A 14,929-nucleotide genomic window follows, 5' to 3' on the forward strand; every position below is an offset into this window, starting at 1 on the left:
GGCCTCTTCATGAAAGCATTGTTAGTTGTCTCTGACATTGACTTTGATATTTATTTATTTATTTATTCATTTATTTATTTTTGGTGGTGGTGTTCTGCTTACGCCGTTCTTTGTTCTTTTTTTGTCTAGTTGTGTGTTTTTTTCATTATGTCATTAATTTTTTATGTCTACCAGTCACAACTTTGCATCTCTTGTTAATTTCCTCTACACACTTTTGTATTTACCTTCCCAGGACTCCCAACTGATTTTGAGATTTTCAGTCTGTGCGTTCTTCAGTTGTATCAAGCAAACAAACGGGCAGCGCTTTGATTTCCTCTCTGTTGATCTGCCTTTTGACGAGAGAGACTCTGGTTACCGTTTTGCCTCACCTTGACCCCTCATGCTTGTCAAACATACGGACTCTGTTTCTCCCCCCTAGTTCAGCCTTCGCTTCCGTTTTGCATAACCCGCTGTAACGTTGACGGAAACTCCACCAGTTCACTCTATTACCGCAACTCTGTGGCTTCAACCACAACTGTGAGTCAGTCAGCTAGAGTAGAGAGGAAGAGGAAATGGAGTGTGTTCTCATAGACTAGGCTTGAGAATGGGAACATTCATTTTTAGAGGCTTTCCAGATCGGAGGAGACGGATAATCTCATCATGCCAGAAGGTGGCAATTTTCTCATTTTTCGTGTCTTGAAAGAAGAAGAGGAGTGAGGGGAGGGAAGGCGAGGCCTGGGACTTGCTGCCTCACCCTGCTGGGAGCAGACCCAGGTCTCTGTGTAGCAGCTCCAGGCACCAGTCATGTTTGAACTCCAACGTTTGTGTGCGTCTAGTCCCACTGCAGACAACGCTCGCATTTGGACTCCCAACGTGTGTGTGTGCGCGTCTAGTCCCCATTGGCCTCGGGGGTGCTGCAAGGTCACTTGCTGCCGTCTCTCTCTCTCGACACCAGGGCAAGTTCTTCAGAAAGCTGCCCTCTCAGGGGAAATTGTGCAAATCCCTCAGTCCCAGGAAGAGGGGCCTACGTGCGGGTCGGCCGGGCCCGAGGCTGGGGTGAGCCTTTGGAACACAAACACTCCTCCTGTGGCCTCTTGCGTGTCTCGGGCAACAGGAAGTGGCGCGACTTCCAGGAACAGTGGAAAAGTTAAAGGTCTAGCGCCCGGGATGTTAAAAATTCCCTAATGTAGACCCTCCTTTCTGTATTGGATATGTAGTTGGTGTCACTTACCAGGCTGTTCATGTTTTGTTACAGATTAGTCAGCACATCCTATTCCCTTGTTCCTGAGAGTATTTATTTGTTCATTTGAATCCCTTCAAGTAGCAAGCAATTATCCAATCTAATGTTGCAGCTGTGTATTTTCGTAAGAGAGCCCACATTAGCAGCCTGTTTTTTCAAAGGCTTTGGAGTACTCTACTGTACTCTTATTAACAGTTGTTAATGACACTGTGTGTAAACACCCTGTCCTTAAGTAGACCTCCTTTGCTTGAGGCTTTTACACTCTTGTTTCATCTGATAATAGTCGAAGGGTCTGCTCATTGACTCTTGGATGGGGCGATTTGCGGGGAGACATTCGATGTGCGGCCCTTTGAGCTGAGGAGGAGCTGCACCTGGAAGGCTTATGTTGTTACTGAGAAACCAGTCGCTATTTAAAGCTCCAGCCGGACAGCCTCGAGAGCCCAAAGTCAGCTGCCACTAATCGAGCCTGCTTAACACATCAGCACATGGTCTCGACTGTCTCCTCACATCCACACTCGAGATGGGAAGAGGCACGGAGAGAGGCTAAGAGATGAGGAGACACAAGAAAGTCAGTTAAGGGAGTTTGGTGTGAGTGCGTATGTGTATTACTGGAAGGGAAAAAAAAAAGAAAAACTGGCTCAAGAGGAAGTGCATCCCAATTTCATCAACATTACAGAGATAAGGTGCAGCCTTTCCTGCATATCCCCACCCCCCCAGCTACCGACAGAAGACAGGCCACGGCTTCAAACCTGGGCAGAGGCGCTGCTCAACATGAGTCCGCACCAGTGGATCAAGCCCCTGTTAAGGACACATAAAGGCTGATTTTGCCCCGATTTCCCCCCTTCTGACCAAAGACAGAAAACGGCCGATTATCTTAAGCTCTTCAGATTATCTTATGAGATTTTCTTGTAGTGTGAGGTGTGTTGAGTTAAAATTCTCCCGATTATTGCCTCGGAAAACGTTCAGCGCCGATAATCATGAATATTAACATGTTCAATATTTGCGACTGGAAATCCTGTAGTGTGTGGGGTATTCCAAGGGCAGCCGAGAAAGAAATTTTTTATCTTCATGTGTGGCTTTAGTTTAGTTACCCAGGCTGTGGTGCAAGCAAGGTGACCTTCTTTCCTGTCTCTTTCAAGGAGAGTTCTCCTTCAAGGAGATCAGCTCTCCTGGTCTGATAAATATAGGCTAGCCAACTATATCTGACCCCCTTATTTGAGAGCAACGACTATATATCGCACACATGTTCCATATTCCATACTTCGGTGGGTTGGGGGTTATTTTGACAGTGTATTTTTATAAATTGGTTCAAAGAAATTGAGAGAGAGAGAGAGAGAGAGAGAAAAAAAGGTTCACGGTTCTTTGGTGTGCCAACAGGAGCTGACCTGGGCTTTACATGCCCACTTGGGCACATTGTGGGTGTGCAGTGTTCTGTAGCATCAGGGGTATCAAACTGGAAGGTCAGGCTGACACAGGCCAATGGCAGCTGTCCCCTTAAACTGCAGCGAGCCAGCCATGGCGTGCGCATGTTGATTTGGCGCTAATGTTTTACATAATGCATAGGGGTTCCTGTCCGCGACAGGTGCGGATGAGGTTGCAGCTGTTACACCTCTTATTCCCGTTGCGCCGTTTAAAGTTTATTATGATAACAGGCTAATCTCTCAGTTCTTTCCAGTTCCACTCTTCCTGGCAGTGTTATGAATTCATGCATGTTATGTGTCGTTCCATCTAGAAGAACTGCACCAGCATTCCCTGCTTTTTTATGAGTGGAAATTCAGTCTTGTTTAAGGGGGTGATGTATGTACAGTCTTCAAAAGCTAATATTTAACCTCATCTGTTTTTTTTTGTTTTTTTTTTAATAAGCCAATAATGATGGACAGAGGAAGAAAGGAAATGGGGGGGGGATCTGAACTCCCCCCGTCTGAAGCCTCTGACCAATAAAACGGCAGGGCTTAAATGGTTGTTATCTGTCTTTCCTCTCATTGATTCCAGCGGTTTGGTTGAAAGGGAGACGACGAGGTGTTTACATTTGCATTTATTTCTCTGGCAATCCCTGCAGCCCACTCTGTTTGTGGAAAGAATGAAGAGCGCTCTATTTCTGGCCCTCAGAATGGAGTGTAATGGAACATTTTGCAGGTTAATGCATCACATTCCTCTCTTGAGCATGGGCTGTTTGCAAAAAAAAAGACCTTTTTGGATGTCTTACCACGCAAATAGCTACAAGTAAGACAACGATGGTACAATGGGTCGTTCTGCGTTCAGGCTTCAGTAGATCCTAATCTGTTTCCCCCCAGCATAGATAAGAGTGACGATGGGGCAGCGTATTAGTCATCACCTGTGTGTATGAAATCCAGTCAATAGTTCATTTTCCCCATCAAATGAACAGGGACAACAGCAGAACACTGTTGGTTGTTCATGGTGACTCATCGTTTACTAGGCCTAGTTCTCTTTTCTTATGTTGTTATTCCAGGGTCTATAGAGGTGCACTTCAATAATTCATGACAGAGGGCCTGAAGAAGTAAAAGTCCTGCTTTTCTGATTTCCGTCCTTAGACTTTACTTCTCGGGGGAATAAACCCAAATGATTGTAAATGGGCTGAGAGATTATTTTTTGGTCCTATTTGAATTGCACCATGAATTCCACTTATGACGTGATGTACGCCGTTACTGTTTTGAATTGACAGTTGTTATACAGCTCTGAAACAAATGGCTTCCTCCACCTGAATAGGGAAACATTGTATGTGTAATTCAAATTCAAAATACCAAAAGGACATCTTTCAATTATGGTCTCTGCTGTTGGTGGAAAATGTGTCTTGAAGAGGTTTTTTTTTTTTTTTCACATCCTCATTAATGTTCACATAATTTATGGTTTATTTTGTTTATTACCCATGGAAGATTTTGTTGAAGTAAGAAATTTCAAGAACATTGTTATGGGTAGTAAATTGTGATACAAAGGCAGTGAATGGGCTGTACTTTATATGATTACTCTTGTTACAGTGTAACTACAATACTATACCAGGTTGTTGATGGCCTCTGATTATGTGATAATTGCATTTTATATGGTTATGGTAGGGTTGTAATATTTGTCAGACACTTTTGTCTGAAGCAACTTGCAGAATAAGAACCCAGTATCACAGGAATCAGGTTATTTTTTAACTGTGTGTACACCGATTTCTTTGTCTTACCTGAAGGAATGCTTAACTCCACATAGACCCAGCTACAGATCGAGACACTGATTATCCCTCTTTCACTGTGCCAAACATCTCCAAAGAGAGTGGTAGACGTACCTTTAAATGTAAAGCTCCTTCCTTCAGACTGGAATAGCCTGCCAGGATCTCTAAGATCTTTCACTTCTTTGTATTCCTTCAAAAGACTTTCCTATGTTATCTCTCGAGGACCCCCTCGATAACGAGATGCTTCATCTCAAGGGGTTATCCTCTCAAGCAATAAAATGTCAAATTAATTTAGCAAAATCGTAGTAATGCCAATAATGTCCGCACAACACAGCACCACACAACAGACTTCAGGACCCCAGATAGCACTGTAAATATATCTCAAAAGACTATTTTTTCTGTGTAGGCCAGGACTAGAAATTGTAGTTATCCTTTAGCATGTGAACAACCGTTGTCTTGCCCTTAGTTTTCGCGTGGCAGTTTTAAACCTTCGGAAAGAAGTGTCGTGTCAAGTGGTCGACCCTGAAATGGACCTGCTGTAGAGTGCTTTTCTCACTTGTAATGTGCAGGAAACGGCAGTGCCTGGTGTGCAGGGCCTCAGCTGTTAGGCTGAGGTGCCATGAGGGGGCTGTTGGGAGGCTGCTTGTGATGGACACTTTTCCTGCGGCAGCCAGAATCGGGGCGACCGGTGTTGTTAGGCGAAAACGACCCCCCCCTCCCCCCCACGGTGGCTCAAAGGAGACCGATCTGGCCTTGAGAGAGAACTGATCTAGATTAAAGTATGATGAAGCAAAACTTTATATTTTTAGAGAGTTTGTAATTGCGTTATTGAGGAAGCCCTTGTTTTTTCAAACAATCAACGAATCAGATGAACGCGATTGGTTTGGCTGTTAGATGGCGCCATCGTTTCGGAACAGTTTGGGGTTATTTGGTCTGCTGTCATTATTGACTTTAAATTAATGTTATCATATGAATTCCCTCGACCCCAAACAAAGCATAAATATTTGCAGAGATGATTGGGCCAAGTAAGAACGTTCTCCACTTGATTGCTATCATCGAGGGAGTGACGTCAATCATTTTCACATGATGGTGTTGCCCTTGGCTGTGTATAACCAACTGATTCAAAACCAGTAAATGAGAAGAGAGAGGGGGGGGGGGAAAGGACAAATGTGCAGCGTCTGTTCTGTTTGCTTATCCATGCTTCTCTGTCTCCGTTTCCTGCAGTGGGTGACAAAGTTCCTGCCGACATCCGCCTCACTTCAATCAAGTCCACCACGCTGCGGGTGGACCAGTCCATTCTGACAGGTGAGAAATGGCTTTGTTTGTCTCTGTTTTTTTTTTGTTTGTTTGTGTGTTTGTTTGCTTGTGTAGTCGCTGGACACTCTCTCTCGTAAATAATGGAGGCTGTTCAGCTGGCGCTGGGCTCGAGGCTAGAGCGGGGACTTTTTCCTTATGAATGGAAAAGGGCAACGTGTTGTCGGATGCCCGACCACAAGGCCTCACTGTGCATGCAGAATGAGCTCGAGTGTGTAAAACAACCATCTGCATCTTGACTAGAGAATCATTCTTGAGCGCCGCATGCTCGATATAACCCCATTGCAGTAATTAAATATTGTACTGTATAAGACATGCAAAAGTCCTAAGAGATCTGTTTTAGCTATAGGCTAGCTGTTCTAACCCACTTCCAGTGAATTATGCTAAACTAGGCTAATGGTGTTATTGCACACACAGAGAAGAGAAGGATGTTTATCCTCTTTTCTAACTCTTTAGCATGTTAGCATGTTTCTTTAGTGTTTTGTTTGTTTTGCTTTAAAAGCTGTGTTTCCCCCACAATAAAGTGATGTTGGACCTGAACTCACAAGTATTTTGCTTCAAACTGGTAACAAAAAACCCCTTTGGCTTTTTTTGTGAGTACTTGACCTCAGTAGTAATGTCTAAGGAAGCCCTCCCAGGTTATGTGCGCAGAGATCTTGTTTTGTCCACTCCTGTCGGATCGTGTCTCTGTAAGCATGGGGCCCAGTGGGCCAGAGCAGAGGCACCTCATGAATCTGCCCTTGAGTCGGCCTGCGGCACTCGTCATCCTGGGTGCTTCTCGCCGCTTGCTGCTGCCGCCCGCCGCTGCTCACTGACCTGTGCTTCGGCGAGAGGTCAGCCATGTTGAACCGTTTAGAGAGAGGTGGAAAAAAGAACAGCACAGAGAAAGAGAGAGAGAGAGAGGAAGAGAGAACCAGAGAGATGGAGACGAGAGGAGAAGGGAAGGGAAGAGAGGGAGGGAGGCCAGATAGCAGGGTCCTGCCTCAATGCCTTAATTGGTAGCATTCTGGGGGAATTATGGCAGTTGGTGCGTTCTCTTTCTTCCTTCCTCGCTCTCTTGTCAGCCCCTCCTGCTGATTTCGTGTAGGGCGGCTCAGACCGTTCCAAACTGATATGCCTTCTGGCCTAATCTCACTTCATGAACCAGACAGCAGCAATGTTTTGCAGGCCAGCATGCTGAAGCAAACTGTCTGCTGCTGCAGGGTGACTGTTCACAGGATTAGAACTGCTCGTCTGATCCCCCCTCTGCTCTCATCATAAGTTATAAGGCTGGATGTTTTCAGTTTAATGATCAACCCGTCAAGGAATTCCATCGTTCTATTTTTAGCACACGTGACCCAAGTAGGACAAAGTGTCAACTTAGGACTTGTGTCTTTTTTCCTTTTTTTTTTTGCCACAGACAACAATCATTGCATAAAAATGTGCCTAGGCTATGAAGGCCCATGCGTGTTTTGTCTCCATATTGATGCAAATACAGCTTTCTCCAGCTGTGAAGTGCAACCTAACCTACATAACTGACAAAATGGGCCATTTGCCCTCTTGCTCACGTCACATGGCATGATGTATTGTCGGCCTAATCTCTTCTGTCTACACGTTGTGAGTGAGAGGGGCCAGACATGTTTCACAAACAGTTTGTCCCGCTAGCCCCCAGAGACCATCCGAATGGACTCCATAAAAGTGTAGGCGCGGGGAAAGTTATTGCTTTTCTAATATTTCACTTTTATGGTTTTGTGTTGGTATATGTGAAGTTGGCATAACCATGTCATGGCCATTAGTGGATAAACTGTTTTCCTTCTGTGGGTGGCAGCAGGCTAACTGGGGAGGTAGCTGGATGGGTAACATTTTAATTGTGCTACAGAATAATTGGTGGCTCTGTGTACACTCTGTGTTCTTAGCTTGACTCAAAGGTGGCAATTTTAGGCAAATTTACATTCTGTCTGCGCTAAATTCAGTTGAGACAGTCAATTTTGTTGGACCAATTAAATTAAATAAGGTAAAGATCAGTATAAACGGTCTATATTGATACCCGCTCCAACTATATTTTAGACTGTGAGTAGTTAATTCTTTTGAGTTTGATCCTTGACTTAGAAAGCTGTGATGCTCACACTCACTTAATTTGGTTTGAACACATTACTGCTGCTGATCTGACTATTTACTGAGAGCCTTTTATGGCATTAGTTTGGCCATGCTTCTTGTCAGTATCAGTTAATGGTATGTGGAACAAAATCAATAGTTGGTTACTGTTGATGGGTTTTTATTTAATTAACTTCAAATGTTCTGGCCTGCTAATTAATTGTTCTCCATCCAATCTTTATGACTGAAATGTTGTTCACGGTCCAAGTTCATTGATGAATTTATGTATTCATATGAGTGCTCCATTCTGAACACCAGACTTCTTGTTTTCCACAAATGCAAATGAAACCGTCGGCTTGTGTTTCAGAGTGTGACACTGTGTCAGTTGCTTCTTACATAAAATGACGCTGGAGTTCACTGGTGATGAGATAAAAGGAATCTTAATGTTGCGTAAGACGCCTGTTTAAATCATCAGTACGCCTACCTCTTTTTTCTTTTTCTTTTTTTTTAACTTTAATTTTTTTTGTTTCCCCGTTTCTCTTTCAGGAGAGTCTGTTTCGGTCATAAAGCACACCGACCCTGTGCCTGACCCCCGCGCAGTCAACCAGGACAAGAAGAACATGCTCTTCTCTGTGAGTCTGAAGTCTACCTTCCCCCCCTTTCATCTTTGTCCTTCTGTCCCTCCCCCCCTCCTCCCTCACTCTCTCCCTCTCCCCTGATCTTTCCATATCACCTCCTCCACGGTCATGTCCCCCTTGTTCTCAGCTGCCCTCTTGTTGTGAGGCCTTATTGACTTTGTGGCCGTTTTGTTTCACTGGTCCCTGCTGTCATTCCGTGTGAGTCACTTAGAGCATCCTTGATTCACTGTTCCCCAGCCCGTTGCACTGTGTTAAAGTCTGTTATTGAGCCGATAAGACTGGAGGACTGGAACTTGTTGCAATTTATTGCGTTTTAGTGTTAGACATAAGGTGGCAAAGATACGGTTTTGCCAATTTTTGCCCATTTCCTTGCTGCTGATTTGTAAGCTAAACCATGAAAATTCATTAATTTGAAAATGTTCCTCTGTTCTCCTCCTCCTCCTCCTCCTCCTCCTCCTCCTCCTCCTCCTCCTCCTCCACAACAAGGGCACCAACATCGCCGCGGGCAAGGCGGTGGGCGTGGTGGTGGCCACGGCCGGTGCCACCGAGATCGGCAAGATCCGCGACGAGATGGCGGGCACGGAGCAGGAGCGCACGCCGCTGCAGCAGAAGCTGGACGAGTTCGGCCAGCAGCTCTCCAAGGTCATCTCGCTCATCTGCATCGCCGTGTGGATCATCAACATCGGCCACTTCAACGACCCCGTGCACGGCGGCTCCTGGATCCGCGGCGCCGTCTACTACTTCAAGATCGCCGTGGCGCTGGCCGTCGCCGCCATCCCTGAAGGTGAATAAACGTTGACTGAACGTTGACTGAACGTTGACCGTTTTTGTGTTTTTGATGCCCAACTGAACAGTTGGCAGGTAGTTATTTCAGTCAGTCAGCAGCATCAGGTCATAAGAGGCCATTCGTTAACAAGGATTCATAGAAACAAGGGACAGTTGGCTGAGGCCAGACATCACTCCAGATTAAACATTCAGTACCCTCTTAAAGCACACTTCTGGTCTGGAAACAAACTAAGGTCTTTTTTTTTTTTTTTCAAAGAAAAGTGCTACCTTCTTTTTTACATTTCCAAAGATGAAAATGCTTTGCTTTGTCTACAGGGACTCTCCCCACAATAGCATTGAAGTGAAATATTGTGAGCCAAGTCAGTGGCTTAAAGTAGCTATTTACTTTGATACGAGCATACCCGCAAGCCTATGCTATAGTATTTCCTTACAAATGCATGTTACAGTCTTACTCGAACCACACTGATTTAATGTCATCTTTGTCGTCCCCCCGAGAGTTTATCATCCAAAAAAAGAGTGGTTGTTTTAAGACTGGAAGTTTCCCTTAATATGTGTTTAGTTGAAAAGCTGTTAAGGACATTACATAAGGTTGCATCATGAGCATGTAAGAAAATCAGCGTTTTCCAGCGTTGATCGGTCTTTGTACCTAATCTCTCTCTTTCTCTGTGCTCTCCTCCTTTCTTTCTTTCTCTCTCTCTTTCTCTCTCTGCAGGTCTGCCTGCTGTCATCACCACCTGCCTGGCACTGGGCACTCGTCGCATGGCCAAGAAAAATGCCATTGTGCGCTCGCTCCCCTCTGTGGAAACCCTGGGATGCACCTCTGTCATCTGTTCCGACAAGACTGGCACCCTCACCACCAATCAGATGTCTGTCTGCAGGGTAAGGCCCCGCCTATGTTTGACAGTCAAGCAAGCTCCGTGCAAGGTTTGAAGTTCTTAAGCAACGTGCAGAAATTCAGACTTGGCCTGGGCTAGTTAAGATTTGAAAATAGATTATGAGAAAATTATTAGAAAAATGAATTATGTATAATGTGTTCCAATATTTCTGATAAAGCAAGGAACATTCCTGACCCTGACGTTAAAGGGATATTCCGCCATTTTTGGAAATACGCTCATTTTCCACCTCCCCTCGAGCAAAACAATCGATATTTACCTTGTTCCCGTTCATCCAGCCATTCTGTGAGTCTGGCGATACAACTTTTAGCTTCAGCCTAGCATAGATCACTGAATCGGATTAGACCATTAGCTTCTCGCCTGCTAGCTTCATGTTTAAAAGTGACTAAGATTTCTGATAATTTTCCCATTTAAAACGTGTCTCCTCTCAAGTTAGAAAGTGCAATAAGACCAACTGAAAATGAAACCTGGCGTTTTTCTAGGCTGATTTGACATGGAACTACACTCTCATCTGGCGTAATAATCAAGGCAACTTGCAAACGTACCATAGGCGCAGTGATATCGTACGCAGCATCTGAAAATAGTCCCCATAGACATCAAGCAGTAGTAGTGCCAGTAGCTGCAAGTTGCCTTGATTATTACGCCAGATGAGAATGTAGTTCCATGTCAAATCAGCCTAGAAAAACGGCAGGGTTCATTTTCAGTTGGTCTTATTGCACTTTCTAACTTGAGAGGGGACACGTTTTAAATGGGAAAATTACCAGAAATATTAGTCACTTTTAAACATGAAGCTAGCAGGCGAGAAGCTAATGGTCTAATCCGATTCAATGATCTATGCTAGGCTGAAGCTAAAAGTTGTATCGCCAGACTCACAGAATGGCTGGATGAACGGGAACAAGGTAAATATCGATTGTTTTGCTCGAGGGAAGGTGGAAAATGAGCGTATTTCCACAAATGGCGGAATATCCCTTTAAGTCCTGTATTTGATTGAATGTCATTTTAAGGTGCAGGAGTTCATTGAGTTCAGTTGCTACAGCCAGTCCAAAGGTTGACCACACAGTTTAACCACAATGGGAAAATATCACCCAAGATGTAAATATTTTGTTAAACAGCACCAGACAGACTTGTTAAGTCCGTTCAGTCTGTCTGTGGCCAAAACATACGAAGTGTACAGATAATTTGCGTGAAAATATTTAAGTGAAGTTAAGGGGGGGAAAAACACAGGTTTTTCAAAACCTCTATACAATTTGTTTAGTGTAGAGAATGTAAAGCCACTATAGTGGTATGGGGTGGAAACAAAAACAAACAGTCAAAACTGTAGTCTTAACTAACTTTCTGTTTGTCGTCGACTTGTATGTCACTGCTGATTCTGTGGCCTTGCCCGTTAATAAGCCGTCGCCTCCAGAGAGGAGATTGTGTTGTGGCATCAGAGAGACGGAGATTTAGCGGTCCCCTGGCTGTCGCATTGTTGTAAGGGTTTGTTTTGTTTTTGCGTGTTTGGCTCGACAATTTCATTTGCGAGTTTGGCTCAACAAAGTGCACTTGGCTGGAAATTAACTGCCGTGGTAATCGCCAGAAGCCGTGGAAATTGGTGTCCGTCTCTCAGAGTTCTGGTGTTGGGATTGAGGACTCGGTGTTAAATGAAGTAATTTTCTAGTTGCGACATCCATGTGAGGTGTTTGTCCATTGAAATGTTTTAGTGTGACTGGCCTGGCCTATGCTCTCCTCCCACGGATGCCTGAAGCATTGATTGATTAAATTCAAAAGCCCTGTTCTCACCCAGGCATAGATCACATTTCACTCGGCGCTCTAGGGTCCGTATCCCAAAAGTGTTGTCGCCAACTACGATGCATTTTCCGTGATGGCGTCATTGCAAAATGTGAGTCACCGGTAAACAATACAGAAATACAGTGTTGATATTCGGTCATATTTTGGTTCTAAGAGCTATTATTTTCTAATTTTCCACAATTAAAAGCATGATGGGTGACCATTTGAAGCTCAAGTGTTTGTGCATGCGCGTCTTAAATCTGTGGACTCATATTTGGCAGCTTCACTGCCAAGGTAGCTGCTGTCGTCGTTAGCAATGATGCTTTTTTGAAACGGACCCCTGGCTGTCTTAAAAAGCCCCCCCTCCGCTCGCTACTCCTCCTTCTCATTCAGATGCTGTTCCTCTTTTGTCTTGTCCCTCACCTCGTTCATGCGCATCCCTCTCACTGTGATCTCTCTCTCTCTCTCTCTCCCTCCCTCCCTCTCCCTCTCGCTCCCTTCTTTTCCTTTGCGCTGTTGTCTCACTCTCCCTCTCTTCTGCTTTTTTCTTTCTCACCCTCTCTCGCTCACTCATTCTTTCCTTCTTCCATTCTCTTTCTCGCTCGCTTCATTCCCCCCCCCCCCCCCCCCCCCCCCCTCCTCTCTTTCTCTCTTTCTGAGCCAGTGCACCTCCACAGAGGGCTGATCAGTATGCAGGAGGGAGATACTTGCAGTGGTGTTGCGTAACTGACCTTGTCTTGGGGACTCAGTCTCTGCCTGGGCTTTAGTAGCCTCACAGCCCGAAATGCAGAGTGTGTGTACACACACACACACACACACACACACACACCAGCACACACACACACCAGCACACACCAGCTCGCTGGGAGGGCAAATCGGTCCCCTGGAGCCATGTGCTACAAATCTATAGCTTACATGCCTCATCTGTGCACCTGTTATGTATTGCCAGTGCAATCCTCTGTTTCAGCGCAGTCCACCGATGCTCTTCTCGCAGGCTAAATCGACATTCTGTTTAATCACACATGCACTTCTCCCACTTGATGAGCAACCCCATCGCATTTCCTCCGTTTATGTAGTCCACTACGCACCAGGCTATTACATAAACCGCTTCCTAATATAGAAGCATTGAACGCTTCTTCACCCTCGACAGCGTGGATGGGGCGCCGCTGGCCTGGAATAGCGATGTCCGAGCTCGCCGGGGGCTTTTTATCCGGGCGCTGGGACGGAACGGAGTTGAATGTGAGCGAGCGGGCGAGCGCGAGCGTCCCTCTCCATGAGGCAGCCGCTGGACTGTGACTGCGCACTATCGCCGCGGCGCCAGCCCGGATTGCCTCTGTAATTAGGTGTCGGGCGCCCATATCCAGTGCCATTTCCACTCTTCTTTTTTTTTTTTTTTTTTTTTTTTGCAAAATTATTTTTCAGCTATTAAATATATATTTCTGTCTGAAAGCCTGGCGCATGCCTTTGAAGTCTGCTGTGCCTGAGAGGAGAGGGGAGGGGAGAGGAGAGGCAAGGGAGAGGGCGATAGACTGCAGTTTTTCTTTTGTTTAGATTGGGGGGTGATGGCGGCTGCCGAGCCGAGCCGGCCCGGCTAGCGGGCTGATAAGCCCGTGCCCAGCGAATGCCAGCTGCTCCGCCAGGACCCAGGGCCTGCATGTCTGCCCGCCTGCCTGCTTTGTGCCCACACTGAGGGGACTGCGATGAACTCTCTCTTTCTATCTCTCTCTCTCTCTCTCTCTCTCTCTCTCCCTCTCTCCCTCCCTCCCTCCCTTCTGTTCTTTTTCTCCATCATGCCTTCTCTATTAATCAGTCCCCCTTCCAGCTTTTACCTTATTTCCCCTGTTCTTTCCTCTATTGCTGTCAGCCCTTTTTACTTTCTGAAGTTTCTCTCCTCTCTCATCCCCTTCTTCTTCTTCCACTTTCTCGCTCAGTAAAGCTCCTTTGCGTCACTCGCTCTGTTATTCCCTGACTCCTCTGTCAGCATGTCTGCCTGGCTCAGCTCTGGCTATTGTCAGGAGCTAAGCCAAAGCCCCGTCATTCTCTCTCTCTCCCTCTCCCTCTCCCTCTCCCTCTCTCTCTCTCTCTCTCTCCCCCTCTCCCTCTCCCCTCTCTCTCTCCCTCTTTCCCCCTTGCTCTCTTTCTTTTTCTCTCTCATCCTCTCTTTACCCTTTGCATTTGCTCTCTCTCTCCATCTCTCTCCCTCATCCTCTCTCTCTCTTTCCCCTTCCGCTCACCCTCTCTCTCTCTCTCTCTCTCTCCTGCTCTCTCTGTGTGTGGGCCTCAGGTCTGGAGTGGTGGCAGCCCATTGGTCACCTCATGCTCTGCAGCAGAGTCAGTTACGGCTGGGTGATGCTGAAACTCCTGGCTGCTGAAAACGCTCTAGCACTCTACTGCCCCCTGGTGTCTACTGTGTGCAACGACTGGTTTCAAGTTTCATGTTTTGTTGTTTGTGTGTGCGCTGTCTCTTTCAGATGTTCACTGTTGACAAAGTGGAGGGAGCAGATGGCTGTTCCCTGAAGGAGTTTACGGTCACTGGATCCACCTATGCCCCTGAGGGACAAGTGTGAGTATCTATTGTTGTTTGCATGTTTTGTAAATGACCACACACACACGTATACTCCCTGATGCTCAGACATCAATACAAGAGCAGACTTTTGAAAGCTGTCTATTCCTCATCCTTCCCCTAATCACCTGACCGTTCCCTTTTTCTCTCGTTGGTGTCCAGTTTCAAAGAGGGCAAGCCGGTCAAGTGTTCTGAGTATGACGGTCTGGTGGAGATGGCCACCATCTGTGCTCTGTGCAATGACTCATCACTGGACTACAATGAGGTGAGCGTCTAACCCTGGCGTCATATATCCCCTCCGCCAGGTACCTGTCACAGCCAGTTCTGTATGCCATCTGACATCAGAAATGAGATTTGCTTAAATACATTAGTCATAGGATGTGTCAGTGTCTCCCTGGCGTTCAGGGATGGCGAATGACCTGCGTTGTTGTTTGATCTTTCCTTCTTTATAATGTCGGTTAAGCCCAGCCATGCAAATAGAAATGTGGAGATCAACATGTCTTT

At 45.9% G+C, this 14,929-nt stretch overlaps 1 protein-coding gene across 2 annotated transcripts in view; it reads left to right on the forward strand.

Moving 5' to 3' along the window:
• Positions 1 to 14,929, forward strand: part of atp2a2b (ATPase sarcoplasmic/endoplasmic reticulum Ca2+ transporting 2b) — a 38,629-nt gene that overhangs the window by 15,024 nt on the left and 8,676 nt on the right. For both annotated transcript variants that reach the window (XM_062553807.1, XM_062553808.1), the window contains exons 7-12: positions 5,616 to 5,696; positions 8,325 to 8,410; positions 8,903 to 9,200; positions 9,915 to 10,081; positions 14,334 to 14,425; positions 14,588 to 14,690. In XM_062553807.1, coding sequence (XP_062409791.1) covers positions 5,616 to 5,696; positions 8,325 to 8,410; positions 8,903 to 9,200; positions 9,915 to 10,081; positions 14,334 to 14,425; positions 14,588 to 14,690 — 827 coding nt within the window. The remainder of the gene's footprint in view (positions 1 to 5,615; positions 5,697 to 8,324; positions 8,411 to 8,902; positions 9,201 to 9,914; positions 10,082 to 14,333; positions 14,426 to 14,587; positions 14,691 to 14,929) is intronic.

Source organism: Sardina pilchardus, chromosome 14, assembly GCF_963854185.1.
Source record: "Sardina pilchardus chromosome 14, fSarPil1.1, whole genome shotgun sequence".
Classification (NCBI taxonomy): Eukaryota; Metazoa; Chordata; class Actinopteri; order Clupeiformes; family Clupeidae; genus Sardina; species Sardina pilchardus.